At 44.9% G+C, this 25,984-nt stretch overlaps 1 protein-coding gene across 3 annotated transcripts in view; it reads left to right on the top strand.

The window, feature by feature from the left end:
• epha4b (eph receptor A4b) overlaps nucleotides 1-25,984 on the top strand; it is a 386,334-nt gene that overhangs the window by 255,875 nt on the left and 104,475 nt on the right. For 2 of the 3 annotated variants that reach the window (XM_041174192.1, XM_041174183.1), the window contains 2 exons: nucleotides 4,297-4,459; nucleotides 6,365-6,473. In XM_041174192.1, the coding sequence (XP_041030126.1) occupies nucleotides 4,297-4,459; nucleotides 6,365-6,473 (272 nt within the window). The remainder of the gene's footprint in view (nucleotides 1-4,296; nucleotides 4,460-6,364; nucleotides 6,474-25,984) is intronic. The other variant, XM_041174175.1, reaches the window with a different exon arrangement.

Consider the following 25,984-nt stretch of genomic DNA (forward strand, 5'->3'; position numbering starts at 1 on the left):
TAAACGATGGGTGGAATACATTAAAAATAATGGAAATTGGTGGAAAAAGAAAAATCTATATAAATTATTGGCAAAAACAAAAGGGAGGGGGGAAGAAACGGGAAGGGGGTGGGGATGGAGGAGGGAGTTCAAGATCTAAAATTGTTGAACTCAATATTCAGTCCGGAAGGCTGTAAAGTGCCTAGTCGGAATATGTAGTGCTGTTCCTCCAGTTTGCGTTGAGCTTCACTGGAACAATGCAGCAAGCCAAGAAGAGACATGTGGGCAAGAGAGCAGGGTGGAGTGTTAAAATGGCAAATGACAGGGAGGTCTTGGTTATGCTTGCGGACAGAATGCAGGTGTTCTGCAAAGCGGTCACCCAGTCTGCGTTTGGTCTCTCCAATGTAGAGGAAACCGCATTGGGAGCAGACTTAGTTGGGGGAAATGCAAGTAAAAAGCTGCTTCACTCGAAAGGCGTGTTTGAGTCCTTGGACGGTGAGGAGAGAGGAAGTGAAGGGGCAGGTGTTGCATATTTTGCATTTGCATGGGGAGGTGCCGTAGGTGGGGGTTGCGGAGTAGGGGGTGATGGAGGAGTGGACCAGGGTGTCACAGAGGGAACCATCCCTACGGAATGCTGGCACGGTGGCGGGGGGTGGGGGGGTGCGGTTGGTGAAGGGAAGATGTGTTTGGTGGTGGCATCATGCTGGAGTTGGCGGAAATGGTGGAGGATGATCCTTTGAATGCGGAGGCTGGTGGGGTGATAAGTGAGGACAAGGGGGACCCTATCATGTTTCTGGGAGGGAGGAGAAGGCGTGAGGGCGGATGCGCGGGAGATGGGCCGGACACGGTTGAGGGCCCTGTCAACGACCGTGGTTGGAAAACCTCGGTTAAGGAAGAAGGAGGACATGTCAGAGGAACTGTTTTTGAAGGTGGCATCATCGGAACAGATGCGACGGAGACGAAGGAACTGAGAGAATGGGATAGAGTCCTTATAGGAAGCGGGGTGTAAGGAGCTGTAGTGGAGGTAACTGTGGGAGTCAGTAGGCTTGTAATGGATATTGGTGGACAGTCTATCACCAGAAATTGAGACAGAGAGGTCAAGGAAGGGAAGGGAAGTGTCAGAGATGGACCATGTGAAAATGATGGAGGGGTGGAGATTGAAAGCAAAATTAATAAATTTTTCCAGGTCCCAACGAGAGCATGAAGCAGCACCAAAGTAATCATTGATGTACCGGAGAAAGAGTTGTGGGAGGGGGCCGGAGTAGGACTGGAACAAGGAATGTTCCACATACCCCATAAAGAGACAGGCAAAGCTGGGGCCCATGTGGGTACCCATAGCCACACCTTTTATTTGGAGGAAGTGAGAGGAGTTATAGGAGAATTTGTTCAGTGTGAGAACAAGTTCAGCCAGACGAAGGAGAGTTCCCAGCACTGGTCATTTTAGGGGAGGCAAGTTCAGGAAGGGCACCAACTCCCACAGATGGCAGATGGGCAATTAGATTCATGGATGGTGGTTGGGGGCGGGGGTGTATAATTTATGGATCCTGCAAAAGCAGGAAATGTGGTGTTTGGGGTGACTTAGGCGCAATGTGAAATCTCAATTTCCTATCCGCGGGTTGAGATGCAGAGATAAAGTCAGCAGCATGTCGAGCATTACACCAGTCTGTAGCGACTTGATACTTGTAAGACATTTGCATGCCATGAATTTCATTAGTATAAAACTTTAAGATATATCCTACTTTCAGGCTAAAGGCAGCGGCACATGAGAATCTTGTGGCACCAGTTCTTGTTTGTTTAAAGGTGGGGTGCACCAGTTGGCTTTGTCCAGGTGTGTATAAGATCAGCGGTTTTCCTTGTTTAACCCTATGGCAAAGGGGAAGGGAGCAGGAGAATGGCAGCTGGCATGGAGGCTCGGGACTGGCAAAGATGAATCAGTGATGAGGAGGGGAAGTGGTGTGGGGTCAGGGGCATGGAGGATTGGAAGAGAGATTCAGGGGAGCAGAGACGTTGGCTTTGGGGTCATGGAGGAGGAAAGGGAAGGACTTGGCATCCTGGCTGTGGTGGGAGTTGGGGTGATGGGAAGTCAGTCAGTCAAGAAAATGAAAGGACTAAAGGGCAGTGTCAGTACTGTCCATATGTGCATCCATCTCGGTGTGTTGGCTGGCAAAAGTCCTTACAGGGCTTTGAGTTCACCTATAACATTTCAGTTACCCAGGTTGAGAGTGATCTTGGACAATGTCCTTTACAATAGATAGAGGGAAGAACCAGCTGAGCCTGAAGCTCAGCCATGTCCCACAGAGTGGCGAGTACAACACTGGACATTAATATGAACATTCAATAAAGAGTGAACAAGAAACACAACTTTGTTTCTTCCACAATTAAGGAAATGTTCCTAACTCCCCTGTAACCACCAATGTGTGCCAATCATGAGGTGTGAAGTTCTCTGACTAAGCTAGCCTCAACAAGTAACGATGATGCACACATGTACTGCAAAAAATTTACAGCTGAAATTTAATTTTGAAAAACACCCATGCCACCTTTGTGCTCTCAAATTTTATGTTAATAGCAATGGAGTTGGGCAGGAAAGTTTTGGCTGTGATGCAGAGCCTTCTTATTTGACCAGGAGGCTCTTTTATAGCCTACCAGTACTTGCTGCATTGTCAGCTGATGGCAGGTCACACCGCTGAAAACCTTCCCCCACCATAGACGCACATGCGTTTCCCCTGATTAGTATTTTCCAGTCTTACTCCAGTTTCCTGATATGATACAAGGGAGGAGGGGGATGGGGTTGGTGGGGGGAGAGGGTGTGGTGGTGGGGCAGGGAGGGGTGGGCTGGTGGTGGTGGGTAGATCAACTGCCTGGAGACAGGAACCCAGTGGCAGTTTGGGTACCAGCGCTCCTGGCTAGCCTATAGTCCTTCCTTGACTGCCTAAGTGTGGGTAGAGCCAAAGATCTCTATATGGACCAATTCCCCCTCTACCCTCCATACAATGCTGGCTTGTTGAAGTGCCCTCCCATTTATTTAGCTTGTGTTGTAGTCTGATCCTTTTCTGAAGCTGCAAGGCCTCTGATTGGCTCTCCAGCTTTGAGAGCCCACCCACTGTGCATAATTGAACAAGTGAAAATCTTAACTTTAATCTGTCCCCCCCCCGCCCGGAGGCAAGTTTCTGATCCAAAAACAAACCAGGCTCCTGTTTCCTGCCTGCATGGTGGAAATTCACCCCTGATGTGCTTCAACTGCCCCTCATATTTATTGGGACGTGGGCGTTCGCTGGCTGGGCCAGCATTTATTGCCCATCCCTAATTGCCCTTGAGAAGGTGGTGGTGAGCTACCTTCTTGAACTGCTGGAGTACATGTGGTGTAGGTACGCCCACAGCGCTGTTAGGGAGGGAGTTCCAGGATTTTGACCCAGTGATAGTGAATGAACAGCGATATGTTTCCAAGTCAGGATGGCGAATGGCCTGGGGGAAAACTTACAGGTAGTGGTGGTGTTCCCATGCATCTGCTATCTTGTCTTTTTAGGTGGTAAAGGTCATGGGTTTGGAAAGTGCAGTCGAATGAGCCTTGGGGAGTTTCTGCTTTGCATCTTGTAGATGGTACACACTGCTGCCACTGTGCATTGGTGGTGGAGGGGGTGAACGTTGAAGGTGTTGGGTGGAGTGCTAATCAGTAGGCTGCTTTGTCCTGGATGGTGTCAAGATTCTTGAGTGTTGTTGGAGCTACTCTCATCCAGCAAGTGGGGAGTATTCCAATCACACTCCTGACTTGTGCCATGTAGATGATGGACAGGCTTGAGGAGTTAGGAGCTTAGTTACTCTGCACAGAATTCCCAAACTCTGACCTGCTCTTGTAGCCACAGGATTTCTATGGCTGGTCCAATTCAGTTTTTTGTCAATGGTAATTCCCAGGATGTTGATAGTGGGGGACTCAGTGATGGTAATGTCATTGAATGTCAAGGGGAGCTGGTTAGATTCTCTCTCTTGTTGGATATGGTCATTGCCTGGCACTTCTGCGGTTTGAGTGTTACTTATCACTTGTCAGCCCAAGCCTGGATATTGTCCAGGTCTTGCTGCATTTGGACATGGACTGCTTCAGTATCTGAAGAGTCACAAATGGTGCTGAACATTGTGCAACCATCAGCGAACATCCCTACTTCTGACCTTAGGATGGAGAGGAGGTCACCTGGGATAATTTTCTTTGATATCTACATTGTCTCCCCCATACCAGTATTAATTAATAACCTACTAACACTTAATGCAGAATGAATACAGTCACTATACAATAATTATAATCACACTTTGTGTTTATTGGAGCAGAATCAAAAGGACCAAAACTACACAGTTTTAAAAACCAAATCTAACAGCATGACAGTTGATGGACTGAAACCGGGCACAATATATGTTTTTCGGGTCAGAGCTCACACCAGCGGAGGACATGGGACCTATGGTGGTGAAATTGAGCTGGAGACCAGTCAAGAAGGTAAGCACAGAAAAATCTGCTCGGAACAAACCTCATTACTGGAGAACTGTGAGGATTATAACACAGGCGTAAGTTCAAGTAGGCATTGGCCCACTTGCAGTCAGTGGCAGCCCGCTTTAAGAGATAATGGAGCAAATATTTACTCAAAGACCCCAAAGGAACACATTTTTGGGCAGAAGCAAGTAGTAGTTTGATGGGCAGAGGTGAAAATGACAATATTGTAGATGGATACATATCTCTGGCTTTAAATGCTCGTAGAAGGACTTCACAGCCTGATTACACTGCAGTACCATTTTACATCACCGAAACTGTTTAATATGACTGGCCTATTGAGGCAGGAATACTGCTCTTTAATGAGTGTAAAAGGCTCATAATGCACAACTATAGTCAGCCATAAAAGTATCTTTCCAGTAACAGAGAAGGGGAGTGTCTTAAACTCATTGCCCTTGAATAGGCATCCTGTGAGTCTAAATTACGAGAGCAGAGACCATGTTGAAACGTTCATTCTGAGACACTGCATGACTGGTGATAGTAAAGGAATAATGATTATTCATTGGAGTGGATTATTGCCTTTTTATTTTCAACTAAAGGGAACTATCATTTGTTTGGGTAGTGAAAACAGCATTCACCTGAAGGCTGGGTGTTTTTTTAATAATAGATAACATAGCTATTAAAAAGAATGAGGTTTATGAGTATTCAATAAATCCTGAGTCATTTTCAAAGCTTTCACTGACCAGTTCTATTGGGCCAAAACCACCTTCAATTTGATCGTTAAAGAATGAATCACAGACTGTCAGTGTAAAAATTTTTAACAAAGTGACCTATGACTTGCAAGGTATGAATACACCTGTGTGTATATATGCACGTGTGTGCATATTTCTGCACTCTACTGAGAGTTCATTGAATCAACTAAATAGGCTAGAAGTCCTGAAATGCCAAGAAAAGAAATCTCTACTGAACTTCATCGGTCCCATGAAAATTTTCTTCTTGTTAATTCATTTGTGGTATGGGGGCATCGCTGACTAGGCTAGCATTTATTGCCCATCCCTAATTGCCCTTGAGAACTGAATGGCTTGCTAGGCCATTCCAGAAGGCATTTAAAAGTCAACCACATTGCTGTGGGTCTGGAGTCACATGTTGGCCAGACCAGGTAAGGATGGCAGATTCCCTTCCCTGAAGAATATTACCACAATCAACAATGGTTTCATGGCCATCATTAGACTTTTAATTCCAGATTTATTTTTTACTGAATTCAAATTTCACCATCTGCTGTGGTGGGATTTGAATCTGGGTCTGCAGAGCATTACACTGGGTCTTTGGATTACTAGTCTAATGACAATGCCACTACACCATTACCAAATCTAAGTGTAATCTTTGTTCTCCAAATAAGAAACAAATTATTTGGAAGGAGGAAAAGCTTTTCTGTACCTAATCAGTACCATTTCCAGAAACTTCAAAGAAATTTTCAAAGCCCAGTTACTATCCAGAGATACTTAATGAGCAACCTGCATTCCTTGTTATCAAGCAGTAGATCAGCATGCCAGGGCTTGCAGACCATGCCTGCATTCTTAAACCAGAGACCAGAGGGTTGTGAGAACTTCGAGAGAGAGAGACCAATTGCAGAAGTCATAGTGGTGCCATCATCAGTTATGTGTTTGGAGCTTTTCTGGTACTATTGGAACGTGTAGAACAATTCAGGTTGTCTTTTGCATTTTGTACCCAACACATGGTCAATATCGATGCACTGACCTGATCATTGCAGCATTTTAACACACAAAGTAATAAGTAATTGGAAAAACAACCTAGGTCTGCAATCTTGTAGTATTTATTTTAAGTTTTGTTATGTCTGTAATTTTCATTTCAGAGAACACATCATACAATCCTTCCTTTTCCTTCCTTTTTCAGACATGCTAGCTATTGGCGATCCAAACCAACCCACCATCATGGCAGTGTCTGTTGCCGGGGGGATTGTCCTCTTGATCTTCCTTGTTACCTGCTTTGTCGTTAGTGGAAGGTAAACAAACCTTTTATTGCTGATTTATTCTATGTTCCTTCTGTCCAGTGCTTCTGAAGTATAGATTTAACGGATAGTAATGTCCCCCTGATGAAATAACCAGTCAATCTGTACTCACACATTGTGGCTAAGTACTATTATTGCTGGGCCAGAAAGATTGTTTCTGGACTGAAACTGTAAACATATTAGTTTGCGTATCAAGAAGCAGCTACATCGAGCTTTACCTTAAGTGATTAACTGACTGGAGTCCATCAAAGGCTAGATTAATGATGGGAAAAACTGAAGGAAAGAGAGCGAGACAAAATGGAGACAATTATGACTCAATAGTGCAGAAGAGTGAATAAGATTGTACAACTGGATCTGAATTGAAGGATGTTCACCATCAAAGCAGCTAAGCTCCAATGAGTAGTAGTTGCCAGTACCAACAGAAAACCATATCGACAAATGCTAATACATTTTATTGTTGGGACAGGATAGATATCCAGATATGGAAGATGTTAAAAAAGCATGGAAAGTTAAAAAGCATGGAAAGCGAAATGGTGATTTGACAATCAAGTACATTCTTTCCACAGCTCACATATAGCCTACCTCATCATAAAATTCCATCCATTTAATCTTTTGAAGGGAAGTACCAAAAACGTCCAAAAATATACTGTATAATTTCCTATTGAACATGTAGTTATCTCCATGATTCAGTCTTTGTCCACTGAGGCACGGAGCCTCAGCAACATAAAAGGACCTTTTACATGGAATTTCTTTTTCTTGCAGTGCAGCAACCTAACACATTAGTTTTTTTATTTTAGATAATGCACGATTTGATGCCTACCTGGGGACATTTTCATGGCGATGTTTCCTCCAAAATGGTTTCTTGCTGTAGCCAGATTGGTTCTTACGTTTTCTCACCTTGGCTTGCGAGCGCTTGCAGTTTGGTAAAAGGCTTCAGAACTTTGCTTCACCCCCAAGCTGGATGCATTGCAGTTTAGCTAAATATCTACACTGCTGAATTTAAAATGAAAAGTTTTTTGAGGCATTTGATGTGTGACCTTCATGGGAATGGGAGCTTTCTCATTATTTAAGTCTAATACCTATGATAATCAGTTACATTACAGATGCCATTTTCTTTTTCATTTTGCATGTAAATTAAATCCCAGCAGTCAAGTTCCATCAGTAAACTCAGCAATAACATGTGCCTTTGGAGCAGACAGCCCTATTTTTATTGACAGGACCTTGCATGGCTAAACTGAATGAAGTGTGTGATGTAGAATTTAGCTTAACCCTTCACTTAGTCAGGTTTGATACAGGTCAGCACACTTTTCATTTCCAAAATATGTACACTCTTGGCTCTATACATTTGAAAGGAATGCCATTGGAAAATTCTGGAAAGATTCAGATTTTTCCAATAGGCCTTTCTCCCCTGTAACAGCATTGATATTCTTCCTGGAGATATATATAGAAACCATTAAGAAAGCCAGCAATCTGACTGTGATTTCATTATCATTTTCTGTTCTAGCTGCTTTTCACTGCAATGCTTCTGTGATTCCCATTTCATCCTGAGGCTCTGCTGTTGTATAATTTAACAAAAAAGATAGGCCATTTCTTTCACAGTTTGGATCTCATGCCTTCAGAAAAATGAGTAAAAATGCATTGTTTCTGGTGCCCTTTTCAGTGATACGGCAAACACCTTCGCTGTAACCTGTGTTTTGAAAGTATAGATCAGTAATTAAAATATTCAATAGCTAACTCCTTTACAGTTACTTGTTTGAGGAATGTGGGAGTATTTTGTATCAAAATGAGAAATGCATCAGTTGAGCTAGAATGAGTCCTTTCACTATGAACAACAGTTCGTCAACCTCTGCTGCACGTCTGTGTACCTGAGTGGAGAAGTGGAGTACGATATTTTTGCCTGTGGTACATGACTTGAGTCTCAGTAAAATAGTAATAGTCTGTGGGGAATGGATAATATAATGTGTTAGAACATTGTCCTTCACCTGATTCCAAATCAGACGGCAAAGATTAATATCTCTTTTTGACTGATATTCAGTCAGGGCTCAAAATGACTGACACCACAGAAAAAAAAAGCCTCTAATTGGGAGCACCGAACAACATTGTGGGAGCAACTTCAACACACGGACTGGTTCAAGAAGACCCGCCACCACTTACTCCTTGCAAAGAGGGATGGGCAGTAAATTCCAGCCATTACAGTGATGTCCACATCCCCAGGATTATTTAATTAAAGAAAGAGATAGGGTTCCTCCTCCCTTGATTGTAACGTTGATAGCACAATGTTGAGCCGCTGGGAGTATTTAACTGCATTTGGCAGCCGTTGAAACTTTTTGGAAGGATATTAAGTGGTAGTTATACGTAAAGAGGGTGGAATAATTCACTGAGGTGGCACACTGCCCTTTCAGAACCAAGACTTTGATAGGTAACTGGTTAGGATTGCTGGTAGGACAGGCTCCTCTGTCTGGTGACTGCAAAGAGTTTCAGCCAAAAGCCTGGGCAGTTTGAAATCAGCTGCTCAGAATTTCATTCAGAAAGACCAAAGTAGAGCTAGGAAATGGAATGCTCTCATGGATACATGATGATGAATGACAGCAGAGTGAAGGAAGCTGTAAAAAGGTATGCACAGACTCTGCCCAGTTTTTCAGAGCTAGATCCCTCTAATATGGCATCTGTGGTGCTGGATGGCATTTTGGTGAAGATGTTAGCATGCAGGCAGCATCCGCCACAAGTGTGCAGAATAGGTAGACCTTGACGTCAATCCATGTGCAATGCTGATTTTAATGCTAGTGTTGTCATTTTTGGCATCAATGCTGCAGCTAATGCCATCTCCTAAACATGCTCAGCTGAACATGCTTCAGCAATAGGAAGAATCCTCACCACTGATTTTAAAAGGATCATCAACCACTTCTAGAAAAGCTGCTGATTGATTTCTATTGGTTCTTTTTCCAATTATGGAATGTTTCACAGTTTCCAGATTTGTTTAAAATTGCTGAAGTTTACAGGGAGTGGTGTTGGGTGCTGAAGGACTTTGTCTTGACTACAAAGAATGCTTGCTGTCAGATATGGTGCAGTAGTATGCATTGGCCATGGCCAACAGCATGACAGGAAGAATGAGCAGAGGCAACAGCAAGGAGGACAGACTTCAAGAAGTGGGAGGGGTAGAAGCTCTCTCAAAGGAGGCCATATCCACCCACGGTGTTTAGGGAGCAATTCTGCTACCAGAACTGCAGCAAGGAACAATGTCCCAGATGTCTGTGCTTTATTAAGGACCTCCACATTGAATTCTGCACCGACTGCAGCCACTACTGCACCTCAGGACAGGACAACAACTGCATTGCCAATGGCTGTGAACGTGACAGTGGCAATGAGTTTTTATGCATTTAACACTTTCCAAGCTGGGGAAGACTATATTAACACCATTTCCTAGTTTGCATCCACTGTTGCCTAATGAAGGTCACCAATGGCCTGTATTCCAAGTGAGAAGAATACATTTCATTCCCTCTTGCCAGAGAGAAGCAGGCAGAGCGAGAACGTGGCTTTTTGAAGATTGCAGGCTCACTTATGGTGCCGGGTGTCATTGACTGTTTGCATGATGTACTGTGGGTGCTGCACATCACTCCTGAAACGCCCAGCTAGTGTGTGACCAGAGGCAGGTAAATGGCTAATAACTGGGCTACAGTCATGATGTCCTCATTCTTTTTTTTTATTCATTCACAGGATGTGGGCTTCTCTGGCTGGGCCAGCATTCATTGCCTGCCACTAGTTGCCATAGGGAAGGTGGTGGTGAACTGCCTTTTTGAACCGCTGCAATCCATGTGGTGTAGGTACACCCACAGTGCTGTTAGGAAGCGGGTTCCAGGATTTTGACCCGGTGACAGTGAAGAAATGGCGATATATTTCCAAGTCAGGATGGTGAATGACTTGGAGGGGAACTTCCAGGTGGATTTTTCTGCTGACCTTGTCCTTCCAGATGGTAGTGGTTGTGGGTTTGGAAGGTGCTGTCTAAGCAGCATTGGTGAGTTTCTGCAGTGCATCTTATAGATGGTACACACTGCTGCTACTGTGCGTCGGTGGTGGAGGGAGTGAATGTTTGTCACTGGGGTGCCAATCAAGTGGGATGTTTTGTCCTGAATGGTGTCAAGCTTCTTGAGTGTTGTGGGAGCGTTACTCATCCAGATAAGTGGGGAGTATTCCATCACACTCCTGACTTGTGCCTTGTAGATGGTGGACAGGCTTTGGGGAGTCAGGAGGTGAGTTACTCATCACAGGATTCTTAGGCTCTGACCTGTTCTTGTAGCCACAGTATTTATATGGCTAGTCCAGTTCTATTTCTGGTCAATGGTAACCCCCAGGATGTTGATAGTGGGGGTTTCAGTGATGGTAATGCCATTGAACGTCAAGGGTTGATGATTAGATTCTCTCTTGTTGGAGATGCCCATTGGCCAGCACTTGTGTGGTGCAAATGTTATCTGCCACTTGTCAGTCCAAGCCTGGATATTGCCCAGGTCTTGCTACGTTTGGACATGGACTGCTTCAGTATCTGAGGAGTCACGAATGGTGATGAACATTGTACAATCATCAGCAAACATCCCCACTTCTGACCTTAAGATGGAAGGAAGGTCATTGATGAAACAGCTGAAGATGGTTGGACTGAGGACACTACCCTGAGGAACTCCTACAGTGATATCCTGGAGCTGAGATAACTGACCTCCAACAACCACAACCATCTTCCTTTCTGCTAGGTATGACTCCAGCCAGTGAAAAGTTTCCCTCTGATTCCCATTGACTCCAGTTTTGCTAGGGCTCCTTGATGCCACACTCGGTCAAATGTGGCCTTGATGTCAAGTGCAATCACTCTCACCTCACCTCAGGAGTTCAGCTCTTTTGTCCATGTTAAAGCCAAGGCTGTAATGAGGTCAGGAGCTGACTGGCCCTGGTGGAACCCAAACTGGGCATCAGTGAGCAGCTTATTGCTGAGCAATTGGTACTTGATAGCACTGTTGATTACCCCTTCCCATTACTTTACTGATGATCAAGAGTAGAGTGATGGGGCAGTAATTGGCCAGATTGGATTTGTCCTGCTTTTTGTGCACAGGACATTCCTGGGCAATTTTCCATCACTGGATAGATGCCAATGTTGTAGCTGGACTGGAACAGCTTGGCTAGGGGCGTGGCAAGTTCTGGAGCACAAGTCTTCAGTACTATTGCTGGAATATTGTCAGGGCCCATAGCCTTTTCAGGATCCAGTACCTTCAGCCATTTCTTGATATCACGTGGAGTGAATCAAATTGGCTGAAGACTGGTATCTGTGATGCTGGGAACCTCGGAGGAGGGCAAGATGGATCATCCATTCGGCACTTCTGGCTGAAGATTGTAACAAATGCTTCAGCCTTATCTTTTGCACTGATGTGCTGGGCACCCCCATTATTGAGGATGGGGATATTTGTGGAGCCTCTTCTTCATTAGTTGTTTAATTGTCCACCGCCATTCATGACTGGACGTGGCAGGTCTGCAGAGCTTAGATCTGGTCTGTTAGTTGTGGGACCGCTTAGCTCTGTCCATCACTTGCTGCTTATGCTGTTTGGTATGCAAGTAGTCCTGCGTTCTAGCTTCACCAGGTTGACACCTCATTTTTAGGTATGCCTGGTGGTGTTCCTGGCATGCCCTCCTGCACTCTTCATTGAGCCAGGGTTGAAAACCCTGGCTTAATGTTAATGGTAGGATTGGGTATATGCCAGGCCATGAAGTTATAGATTGTGTTTGAGTACAATTCTGCTGCTGCTGATGGTCCACAGCGCCTCATGGATGCCCAATCTTGACTTGCTAGATCTATTCAAAATCTATCCCAATTAGCACAGTGGTAGTGCCACACAACACGATAGAGGGTATCCTCAATGTGAAAATGGGACTTCATCTTCACAATAACTGTGCGGTGGTCACTCCTTCAGATACTGGCAGATGCACCTGCTGCAGGCAGGTTGGTGAGGATGAGATCAAGTATGTTTTTTTCCTCTTGTTGGTTCCTTCACCACCTGCCGCGGACCCAGTCTAGCAGCTATGTCCTTTAAGACTCGGCCAGCTTGGTCAGTAGTGGTGCTACCAAGCCACTCTTGGTGATGGGCATTGATGTCTACCACCCAGTGTATGTTCTGTGCCCTTGCCACCCTCGGTGCTTCCTCCAAGTGGTGTCCAACATGGAGGAGCTCTGATTCATCAGCTGAGGGAGGGTGGTACGTGGTAACCGCAGAAGGTTTCCTTGCCCATGTTTGACCTGATGCCATGAGACTTCATGGGATCCGGAGTTGGTATTGAGAACTCTCAAGGCAACTCCCTTCCAACTGTACACCACTGTGCCGCCACCTCTGCTGGGTCTGTCCTGCTGGTGGGACAGGACATACCCAGGGCTAGTGATGGTGGCGTTTGACATTATCTGTAAGATATGATTCCGTGAGGATGACTATGCCAGGTTGTTGCTTGACCAGTGAGACAGCTCTTCCAATTTTGGCACTGGCCCCAAGATGTTCGTACGGAGGATTTTGCAGGGTCAACAGAACTGAGTTTACCATTGTCGTTTCCGGTGCCTAGGTTGACAGTGGGTGATCCGTCCAGTTTCATTCCTTTATTGAGACTTTGTAGCAGTTTGATACAACTGAGTGGCTTGCTAGGCCATTTAAGAGTCAACCACATTGTTGTCACATGTAGGCCAGACCAGGTCAAGACATTAGTGAACCAGATGGGTTTTTTCCAACAATCAACAATGGTTTCATGGTCATCAATAGACTTTTAATTTCAGATTTTTATTGAATTCAGTTTATTAAACCTGGATCCCCAGAGCATTCTGGGGTTCTGGATTAGTAGTCCAGCGACAATACCACTACGCCATTGCCTCCTCATACACCTATGGCAGTTTGCTATGTCATCTTCATTTGAGCCACCAAGACAAATCAGAGAGTGCCTACTGGGTAACAAGGGCTATTCCCTGATGACATAGTGCATGATACACACGAGCATGTGAATAAAACGAAAGCTTTGTGCCATGAAATGTGATATAGCAGTCTACTAGTGTGCTGAAAATACACTTCCATTGCCTGGACAATTCTGGAGGAGCCCTGCTGTGTTCATTAAAAAGTGTGTCAATATTGATGGTGGTCTGCTACATGCTGCACAACCTCACCATCATAAGGGCATGGTCCTTGTCACCAAGGAAGGAAGCAGGCAACCAAAACACCCCTTTCTAGTCAGGCTGAAGTGATCAATGTATCTAACTGCCATACCAGTAAATGCAACCCCAGTTCCCATTCACTTATAGTCCTATATCTTACCATCCCTTCCTGACTGGCCATCACAGTGTTCACAATGGTAATATAAAAGCCACCACAAAACAAACATTTAAAAACAAGTTTATAAATCAAATCATACCATACTGTGTACAAAGGTCAACTAATGACCTTTGTTCATCCCCTTTGCCTGTCCTTGTGCCAAGTGGTTATGGTACTGGGTTTGTAACCCCAAGATCAAGTGTTCAAATCTCACAATGGCAAACTATGAAACAATGTAACTTCATCTGAAACAGATGGAAACGGGTTTGTACTCAAAAGAGTTACACAGAGCTACCCCAGTGGCTGCAACATGACTGGTGGAAGACTGCTGACTTTCAGCAAGGAAGGTTGCAGATATACTTGTAGAATACCCTTAAGCTGCTCTGGGCCTAGAGGCAGCTGGCTGACAAACAGCAACAACGGTAAGAGTGGATTGGCAGTGCTGGAAGGGGATAAATGCTGTACTCCTGAAGGAGGACAGGTTTATGATTTCACCATGCCACTGTCGCTCCCCTGTGGCAGCGCCTCAGCAATCCCTGTAACATGTTATGGAACAGATTGCAAGATTACTGTGACACCTTGCAAGCCCCTTTGAATACTGGTATCCACTGCTATGATGGTAGCAGTCTGAGCTTGCACACGAGTGTATTGATCAAGCTCCTACTGCTGTACCTAGACATTGCATAGGGCCTCTTGCTTGTGCTACAATAGAAGCTAAGACATTGGCCACCAGACCCCGCATCCTGATTGAGACCATAACTGTGCTGCAGGCATTGGCCATCATTTCCACAATGGAAAGGATGGATTTCAAGCTCTGTGCTGCACCCGATGCTAAGTTGGTGTCCAACTCCTCCATTCTCCTTGACAGTGCCTGCACCGAGCATTTCATTGTGCATACCCACCAGCCGTCTTCTGTACACTGTCCCATTGAAGTACTCCCCTCAGCCCTCTTACAAGCTGGCACCCATTCTACCCTTGTTCCCTGCCCTCACTGCAGCACACTGGTGTCACAGCACATGCAGAGTCTGCCTCTCAGCTCTCCTTTAACGGTTTTGCAAAAAATTTTAAAATGGCTTCTAAATCAGAAGAGTTTGTAAGGCGACTGGAAATTGAGATATGAGAAGGAAGGCTATTTAAATTTTTTTTTAAACTGACTTTTTCATCAGAAGATATATCCATGTTGAAGCGTCCTCTCTCTCTCTCTCTCTCTCTCCCTCCATCACAAAATGGCAGCCCTCGCCTTGGCGAGTGGAGCCGCTGATGTGCCACTGCTGGAGGGGCCCCCATTGGTCCTTCAGCCTCGGGACTCGCCCGCCATCCCTGATTGGATGGCAAGTCCAATCCTTAGTCATTAATTGGCTGACGCTAAAAATTGAGGTGGTCATGTCAGGAACACGCAGGATCAGAGTCTGAAACTGTCCCTGATTTCAGGTTCCCAAACCCAGAATGGAGATCCCGCCTGTTGTGTGGGAAGGAGGGTGTATCATTTATAGACTCATTTTTTTTTTAAATATAAGAGACAATAGACATATTAAGGACTTGTTCCACCCCCCTCCCTTTCTCCAACCAGTTCAGATAGTAAAGATGAAGATCTAACCTTATTTATTCAGTGATTGTTCTTTGGTTCTGTATATCTAACTTTCATTAAGAATAGAGGAAATAAGCACCCAACCTCCTTCTCACCCAGATTAAATCTGAAGCCTTTATTTCCTCCTCCAATCCACCAATAACTGGGAAAAGTGTCTCAGTCTCGACGTTTCCACATCACCTTTCAGATCCCTATCTGACCTTCTCAAAGGAGCCAAGTGCATGATTGTTGTCAGTCTGAATTTGCAATCACACCTACTCAATTGTACTTCTAAGTATTTAGTTGAAGCTGATTTTGTTGTAGATCCTTGGTCATGTGTATGTGTTTAAAATTCCATTGGAATCTAGTCGCTAAAGGGCAATTCCATGCTTTGATTTATGGGGAATATAAAAAATGAAGGTTTTCCTTTTGTCAGTCCATGAATAATTACTGTCACATGCAGTTATGTCTCACTTTGAGCACAATCTCTATTTTGGAAATGAGTTTCACTTTTTTTTAGAGTGACAAATATCAGACTATCGGAGATCAATCCTCATTACTGTTTACTACATCAAAGGTTTCAGAAGATGCAACAGTAATTAGAGTCACAGAGTTTTACAGCACCCAAAGAGGCCTGTCAGCCCATCGTGTCCAAGCCAGCCATCAAGCCCCTATCTACTCTAATCCCATTTTCCAGCACTTGGCTCATAGCCTTGTACGCTATGGTGTTTCAAGTGTTCATCTAAATACTACTTAAATGTCATGAGGATTCCTGCCTCTACCACCCTTTCAGGCAGTAGTGAGTTCCAGATATCCCCACCCTCTGGGTGAAATTTTTTTTTCCGCAGATCCCCTCTAAACCTCCTGCCCCTTACCTTAAATCCATGCCTCCTGGTTATTGACACCAGCACTAAGGGGAAAAGTTTCTTCCTATTTACCCTATCTATGCCCCTCATAATTTTGTACACCCGCCTCAGCCTGCTCTGCTCTAAGGAAAATAACTCCAGCCTATCTAGTTTCTCTTCATAGCTAAAACGCTCCAGCACAGGCAACATCCTAGTGAATCTCCTCTGCACCCTCTCCAGTGCAATCATATCTTTCCTACAGTGTGGCGACCAGAACTGCACAAAGTATGCCAGATGTGGCCTAAATAATGCTTTACACAGCTTCATCATAACTTCCCTGCTCTTGTATTCATTGCCTCAACTAATAAAGGCAAGTATCCCATATGTCTTCTTAAGCACCATATTCTACCTGCCCTGCTGCCTTCAAGGATCTATGGACATGCACACCAAGATCCCTCTGATCCTCTGTACATCCTAGGGTCCTACCATTCATCATGTACTCCCTTGCCTTGTTAGTCCTCCCAAAAAGCATCACCTCACACTTTTCAGGATTAAATTTCAATTGCTACTGTTCTGCCCACCTGACCAATCCATCTATTTCATCCTGTAGTCTAAGGCTTTCTTCCTCGTTATTTACCACGCCACCAAATTTCGTGTCATCTGCAAACTTACTGATCATACCCCCTACATTCATGTCTAGATCATTAATGTCCAATAAAAACAGCAAGGGACCCAGCACCAAACCCTGCAGTACGCCACTGGACACAGGCTTCCAGTCACAAAAACAACCTTCGACATCACCCACTGCCTCCTGCCACTAAGCCAATTTTGGATCCAATTTGCCAAATTGCTCCGGATCCTATGGGCTCTTACGTTCTTGACCAGTCTCCATGCGAGACCTTGTCGAAAGCCTTACTGAAGTGCATGTAGACTACATCAACTACACTACCCTCATCTACACACTTAGTCACCTCCTCAAAAAATTCCATCAAATCTGTTAGACATGATTTCCCCCTGACAAAGCCATGCTGACTATTCTTGATTAATCCTTCCCTCTCCAAGTGGAGATTAATTCTGCCCTTCAGAATTTTTTCCAAAAGTTTCCCTACCACTCATGTTAGACTCACCAGCCTATAGCTCCCTGGTTTATCCCTACCACCCTTCTTGAATAATGGTACCATATTAGCTGTCCACCAGTCCTCTGGCACCTCCTGTGGTCAGAGAGGATTTGAAAATTAACGTCAGAGCCCCTGTAATATGCTCCCTTGCCTCCCACAGCAGTCTGAGATACATCTCATTTGGGCCTGGAGATTTATCCACTTTTAAGCCTGCTAAAACTGCTAATACCTCCTCCCTCTCAATGCTAATTTGTTCAAGTATATCACAGTCCCCCTCCCTGATTTCTATACCTACATCATCCTTCTCTATGGTGAATACAGATGCAAAGTACTCATTTAAAACCACACCTATGTCTTCTGGCTCCTCACACAGATTGTCATTTTGGACCCTATTGAGCCCTACTCTTTCCCTGATTATCCTCTTGCCCCTAATATACTTATAAAACACCTTTGGATTTTCCTTTATTTTACCTGCCAGTATTTTTTCATGCCCCCCTCTTCGCTCTCCTAATTTATTTTTTAAATAACTCCCTGCACTTTCTGTGCTCCTAGAGCTTCCGCTGTTTTGAGCCCTCGGTATCTGCCATAAACTTCCCTTTTTTCTTTGTCCAATCTTGTACATTCCTTGACATCCAGGGTTCTCTGGACTTGTTGGTCCCACCCATCTCCTTTATGGGTACATGTTGGCCCTGCACGCTCACTGTTTCCTTTTTGAATGACTCCCACTGGTCTGATGTAGATTTTCCTATAAGTAGCTGCTCCCTGTCCACTTTGGCCAGATCCTGTCTTATCATATTAAAATTGGCCTTTCCCCAATTCAGAACCTTTATTTCTGGCCCATCTTTGTCCTTTTCCATAACTACCTTAAATTTTACTGAGTTGTGGTCACCACCTCGGAAATGCTCCCCCACTGACACTTCGATCACTTGCCCGGCTTTGTTCCCTAAAACTAGGTCTAGCACCCCTCTCTTGTTGGACTTTCTAAGTACTGGCTTAAAAAGCTCTCCTGGATACATATTAAGAATTCCACCCCTCTAAGCCTTTCACACTTTGTCTATCCCAGTTAATATTGGGGAAGTTGAAATCCCCTACTATTATTCCCCTATTATTTTTACAATTCTCTGAGACTTACCTACATATCTGCCTTTCTATCTCTCGCTGACTGGGGGTCTACAGTACACTCCCATCAATGTGATTTCCCCATTTTTGTTTTTAGGTTCTACCCATATGGCCTCATTTGAAGAACCTTCTAAGATATTATCCCTCCTTACTGCAATAATTAACTCCTTGATCAATATTGCAACACCGCCTCCTCTTTTACATGCCCCACCCCTCCTCCCATCTCACCTGAAGATTCTATACCCTGGAATATTGAGCTGCCAGTCCTGCCCCTCCCTCAACCTTGTCTCTGTGACAGCAATGATATCGTATCCCCATGTGTTAATCAATACCCTCACTTTAAAGCCTTACTCGCAAGACTCATTGCATTAAGATAAATGCCACCCAGCCTTGCCATCCTCCCTTGTGCCTTAACTTGACTGTATACTCTCTGTCTTCCAGATTGACTTGGTTTTTATTCTATATTTATCTGTACATCACCCCCTACTATACCTCCACTCCATATCCCATTCCCCTGCCAAATTAATTTAAACCATCCCCGCAGCGCCCCCCCCCCCCCCCCCCCCCCCGCCAAGGATGTCCGTCCCATTCCGGTTCAGGTGCAAACCATCAGACTTGTACAGGTCCCACCTTCCCCAGAAATGGACCCGGTGATCCAGGAATCTAAAGTCTTCCCTCCTGCACCAACTCTCAGCCACACATTCATTTGCTCTATCAGTCTATTCCTGTACTCATTAGCACGTGGCACCAGAAGTAATCCAGAGATTACAACCTTTTCAATCTGTTACCTAGATTTCTAAATTCTTGTTGCAGAACCTCATTCCTCTTTCTACCTATGTCATTGGTACCAATGTGAACCATGAATTCTGACTGTTCGCCCTCCCCTTCAGAATGCCCTTCAGCCATTCAGTGACATCCTTGACCCTAGACCGAGGGAGGCAACACACCATCCTGGAGTCATGTCTGCAGCTGCAGAAATGCCTGTCTGTACCCCTCACTATTGAGTCTCCTACCACTACTGATCTTCCTCTCTTTCTCCTGCCCGCTTGTGCAGCTGGGCTTTGGCTGCACTCCCCAGAGGAACCGTCACTCTCACTGTTTTCCAACACAGAAAAACTGTTCTTGAGTGAGATGCACTCTGGGGCTTTCCTGACTACCTGCCTGCCTCCCTTCTTCTGACTGGTGATCATCCGTTCCTTCTCTGACTGCATTTCCTTAAGTGCAAGGTGATCATGTTTAAAAACATTATCCACGTAACTCTCAGCTTTGTGGATGCATTGCTGTGCCTCCAGCTAATGCTCAAGCTCTGAAACCCACTGCTTAAGCTGGTCAAACCAATGGCACTTCTTGCAGATGTGGTCATCCAGACTTCCAGGAGTGACTAAAGCTTCTCACATCCTGCAGGCCGTGCAACACACGGGACTGAGCTCCCCTGCTATACCTTTAGTTAAAATATTCTTACCCTAAATTTAAGCCAAATAGAAAATTATTTACATTTCTTTTCTTTTACAAAAAAGCTAGAACTCTTATCTTCCCTTAATACTTTAGCCTACATATAAAACATGCTTTACGAATGGCCCAAATTAAATATTCAATTGACTGAGATTTCGTAACACCTTTTCATGCTCACAAAAATAGTTGCCTAACAGCTCATTAATGAAAAAAACATACAACAAATCTTACTGCTGCAATTGATTTGGCACAACAAATAGTCAATCAGGCTGCAAGGCACTTTTATTGATTAATCCCATTGCAGTTAACAAAGTCTGGAGCTGGAGTGTCATGGATCTAAAAGGAGAATTTAGTGGTCTTAATGTCTTAGATTATTAACGTCACAAGAGATGCACAGAACCCAATGTGGAGCAAGAAGAACTGAAGATAATTAGACTCCCTTGGATAGGTGCCAGTTGTGGAAAGGAGTAATCAACCTCTATAGGAAGACATTATGACTATAAATTACATATTATTACGAGTAGATTTGCTAGTGAAGATGTGCGGCTGTATCTTACCGTGTGAAAGATGTTTTCAAGCATTAGCCAAATCGATTCACTAGTCCACCTCATTTATATTGTTACATGCAACTCCTGGCAATCCATTTCACATATAAATGTAAAATATGTACAATAGCAACTCAATCACTAGGATGGCATTACAATACTCTGACTGAATCAATGGATTTGGATAACACAGGTCATGAGAGTTTTACTACTAGCAAACGTTCCTTATCTGATGAGCTGGAGTATGAGCCTTCTCTAACCGCTACAGAGCACAAAAACACTCCCACACATTGTACCTTTCAAGAATACTGATGCCTAATGTGATTGAGGGATTGAAAACAGCACACCATCAAACTGAAACCAATCAGAATCTTCTCACCAGTTCACCCTAAAAGTATCAGATGAACATTCTGATGGCGCTGTCAGAAATCAACTTGCTTACCATCAAATTGTCTGAGACATTCAAAAATGAGGGAAGAGAGAAGGAAGGAGGAATGGAGAAGAAAGGCCGGATGTGCACCAACATAAAGAATTGAATGTCCAATATTTAACAGGATCCAGATCAGTCACGGTAGAAATTGAAACACTTATCTTTCCCCAGTTCACCCAATGACTCGGTACATTTCTCCAGACACTATCTTTAATCCTCCTCTGGAGATCCCCAGCATCACAGATATCAGTCTTCAGCCAATCTAATTCACTGCACATGATATCAAGACATAGTTAAAGGGCATTTGATGTAGCAAAGGCCAAGGACCCTGACAAGATCCTGGCTGTAATATTGAAGACTTGTGCTCCAGAACTAGCCGCGCCCATAGCCAAGTTGTTCCAGTGCAGCTATAACACAGGCATTTACCCGACAATGTGGAAAATTGCCTACAAAAAAACAGGACAAATACAGTCCGGCCAGTTACCGCCCAATTAGTATACTTTCAATCATCAGCAGAGTGATGGAGGAGGTCACGACATGCTATCAAACAGCACTTATTCAGCAATAACCTGCTCACTAATGCCCAATTTGGGTTCTGCTAGGACCACTCAGTTCCTGACCTCATTTCAGCCTGGTCCAAACATGGACAAAAAAGTGGAATTGTAAAGGTGAGGTGGGAGTGACTGCACTTTGACATCCAGGCAGTATTTGAAAGACTGTGGCCTCAAGGAGTCTGAGTAAAATTGAAGTCAATGAGAATCAAGGGCAAAACTCTCCATTGATTGGAGTCATACCTAGCACAAAGGAACATGGACATGGTTGTCGGAGACCAATTACCTCAGTCACAAAGCACCACTGCAAGAGTTCCTCAGGGTAGTGTTGTAGGCCCAACCATCTTCAGATGTTTCATCAATGACCTTCCATACAGCATAAGGTCAGAATTGGGGATGTTCACAATATTTAGCACCATTTGCGACTCTTCAGATACTGAAGTGATCTGTGTCCATATGCAGCAAGACCCCGACAACATTCAGGCTTGGGTTGTTGAGTAGCAAGTAACGTTTGCACCACACAAGTGCCAAGCAATGATCATCTCCGACAAGAGAGAATTTCACCATCTCGACTTGATGTTCAACAGTATTACCCTTGCTAAATCCCTGCCATCTACATCTTGGGGCATTGACCAGAAACTTAAATGGGCTAACCATATTAATACTGTGGCTACAAGAGCAGGTCAGAGGCTGGGAATTTGGGGACATGTAATTCACCTCCTGACTTCCCAAAGCCTATCCACCATCTACAAGGTATAAGTCAGGAATGTGATGGAATTCTCTTCAATTGCTAGAATGAGTGCAGCTCCAACAACACTCAAGAAAGTTGATACCATCCAGGACAAAGAAATCCATATGATCAGAATCCCATCCATCACCTTAAACATTCACTCCCTCCAACACCATGCAACCTATCTAGAGTTTGTACCATTTACAAAATGCACTGCAGAAATTTGCCAAGGATCCTTCGACAGCACCTTCTAAACCTACAACCTCTACCATTAGAACAACAAGGGAACAGATGCATGGGAACACCTTCACTTGCAAGCTCCCCTCCAAGTTACACATCATTCTGACTTGAAACTGTATTACTGTTCCTTCATTGTTGCTGATTCAAAATCATGGAGCTTTCTCCCTAACAGCACTCTGGGTGTACCTATATTAGATGAATTTCAACGGTTCAAAAAGGCAGCTCACCATTACCTTCTCAAGGGAGATTAGGGATGGGCAAAAATGCCTGAGACATTCACATCCCATGGATGATTAAAAAAAAACAACAGAAAACAGAGATATGAGTTGCTACATAAACACCATCTGAGTGCTATATGAAGAGATAAAGAAACAAGACAAAGACCAACCCAGCAAAAAAAAGGGAAGGAAAAAAAACACATAAAACAAAATGGATATAGAGGTTACGATCTAAAATTGTGGAACTCAGTGTTGAGTCCAGAAGACTGACAAGTAACTGGAAGCTTGTGTTGTGCTTACAGAGGTGTTCTGCAAAGTGGTCACCCAGTTTGCTTTTGGTCTCCCCGAAGTATTGCCTAACATCCCCTCTCTTCCCTACGGCACCTTTCCGTGCAAGTGTAGGGGATACAACACCTGCCCTTTCACCTCCTGCCTTCTCACCATCCAAGGCCCCAAACACTCCTTCCAGGTGAAGCAGTGATTTCCTAGTACTTCTTTCAGTTTAGTATACTGTATTTGCTGCTTATGTTGTGGTTTGCTCTACATTGGGGAGACCAAACACGGAATGGGTGACCTCTTTGAAGACCATCTCTCTTCAGTCCACAAGCATGACTCGAGAAACAGTATCTCATCTTTCAACTTGGCACTCCAGCCTTCTGGACTCAACGTTGAGTTCAACAATTTTCAATCATAACCACTGCTTCCTGTTATGTGTGTTTTTTCCTTCTCTTTTATTTTTCTGGGTCAGTCTTCATCCCTCATGTTGCATTCAGATGGTATTTATGTAGCAATTCACACTTCATTTAGACACAACCTTTGTTTTTTTACTATATTGATTACCAATCTCTGGCTGTTGCACCATGAAATCTTTTGTTATTTAATCTCCCCTGCTGTCCACTCTATCACAGAGTTTCTCCTCTGTTCTTCCTGCCCCCAACTCTCCTCCCCTTCCACTGGTTTAAAAACTCTTACATTTCTATTTTTCTTCAGTCCTGATGAAAGGTGATCGACCTGAAACGTTAACTCTATTTCACTCCACAGATGCTGTTTGACCTGCTGAGCTTTTCCAGCATTTTTTGTTTTGTTCTTTGACCATGACCTTCATGGCTGAATAACTTCCCAACATCAACAAAGTCAACACATGCCTTACCACTGGGCAAGGTCCTGATGCCGGTAGAATAATACACCTGGGGTCATGGTCGCTGGTTTCAGGGAAAAAAATAAAGCACTTCAGTTTCTCCCTGCATCATATCATAAACCTACTAATCGCCAAACAAAGAATTAATGGCTGGGATTTTCCAGTCCTGCCTGTGGCAGGAATTTCCACCTGCAGGACAGAAAATCTGGAGAGGCAGCCAAACATCCATTGTCTTTTGGCAGGAATTCTGGTCCTGCCATCCACTGTAAAAGCAAAATACTGCAGATGCTGGAAATCTGAAATAACAACAGAAAATGCTGGAAAAACTCAGCAGGCCTGGCAACATCTGTGGAGGGAGAAAGAGCTAACGTCTTGAGTCTGTGTGACTCTTCCTCAGAACTGTCCAAAATGTTAACAAAGAATTAATGTTATTTTAGAATCCAACTTCCACCCATTCAGTGAGGTTGCCCTAACACACGGTGACTACCAGACACTTTTGTAATGAAGTTTTTTTTTTCTTTTAAACTTCTTCTAAACTTTGGTTATCTCCAATCACAGAAACCAGCTGCTTGTCCATCTACTGCCAGGAAAAGCAGAGTTTAATAATGGAGATATCAATTCACATTTTGTTCCTTTGCACATTAATGATGCACTGCCAAAACACCACGGGCGGAATTTTCTGTGCCCGCTGGCGTTGGGCGTGTTCGGTGGCGTGAGCGGACAAAATGGCGAGAAGGACAAAAGTCGGCTGCACAACCTCATGAAACCAGTTTGCGATTATCCATTCAGCCCGTCGATGGCACCACGCCATCAGACATCCGGAACCTCATTGTAATACATCAGCATATCATTATAAGGCCAGTCCGCTGGACTCATCCCTCAGCCCTATCCCACCCCCACTGGCTCATCCGCCCAAGTAGGCAGTAGAACACGCCGGTGCAGATCACATCTTGACAGCTGCGATGTGCAGAAGTCGGGACTTACCACCAGGGTCTTGCTCACATCACAGACATCCAAGAAGCAGAAGATGATGGAGTCATACAGCAGCAGCACACTGGAGGAATGTCCAAGGCATGCTGGGTGGATTCTCATGGACATGGCTCTGCTGCAAAGCAGCTCATGGCAGTTGGAAAGTCACCATTGATGCTTACAATGGATGCCGGTTAAGGGGGTGGGAGAGGAAGGCCTAGGAGTGCCTGGGAGAGGAAGAAGCGTCGGGGGGCCGGGTGAGGTTGGGAGGGGGAATGTATGTGTTGGGGCTGACGTCGAGAGGGAGGGGGGGGAACGAGGCTGTCAGGGGGAGTGAGGTTGGGAGTGGGGAAGGGTGCATGGCGGGAAGGAGGGGTAACGGTGGAGATGATGGCAACTGGGGAGGTAGGTGCAAGGAGGATGCAACGTGTAAGGGATGGAGTTTGGAGGTGGGAAGGAGTGTGGAGAGAGGACTGAGTTAAGTGTAGAGGGAGAAGTAAGAGTGGAGGAAGGAGTCAGGAAGAGGGAGGAACTAAACGGGGTTGGGGGGGGGGGAAGACCAGGGGTTGGTGGACTAAGGTGGGGGTAAGGGGCTCCAGTGGAGCGGAGGGAATGGATTCTGGCGGGGGGGGGGGGGGGGCGTATATGAGCAAGTGGGGATAAGGTGTTTTGAGGGGGGTTGGTGGTGGGTGGAATGGGTTGTGGGGGGGTGGCGGTCCAGGTGAATGTGCAAGGGAGGGTTCTGATGGGTCCATGACTGCCTCCTAGGGAGAGAACAGAGGGTGGGCATGGTATGAGGGAATGGTGAGAATGCCTAAGGGCACAGTGAAGCCGTGAGGTTGGAGGGTGAGGATTCGATGGTAACAGTAGAAGGGAAAGCAAGGGTGATTGGTGGGAATTTGGAGGCAGACACAGACCTTTGGAGTGGGAAGGATGTGGTCTGGGAGGTGAATGTGGATGTGGTCCGGGAGGTGAATGTGGATGGGGTTAGAATTTTCATGAAGGAAGGGAATGTGCACATTCACAAGGATGCCCCCGAAGGAGAAGGGTTGCAGCTGGTAGGTCATGGAGGGGAGGTGGAGTGTGATAACCAGAGTTGACTCGTCTTGGAGAGTCAGCGGAAGGTGATGGAACATCACACAGAGCTTCTGGAAGCCCTCAACAGAGTGGTTCGCAATTTGGAGGAGTGTATCCGCCTGCTCTCTGATGAAGTGGTCCCCACATGTGCGAGTATGGAGTATGGGGTCATCGAGGTGCCCCTTTTCCC

This window comes from Carcharodon carcharias, chromosome 2, assembly GCF_017639515.1.
Source record: "Carcharodon carcharias isolate sCarCar2 chromosome 2, sCarCar2.pri, whole genome shotgun sequence".
Taxonomy (NCBI): domain Eukaryota; kingdom Metazoa; phylum Chordata; class Chondrichthyes; order Lamniformes; family Lamnidae; genus Carcharodon; species Carcharodon carcharias.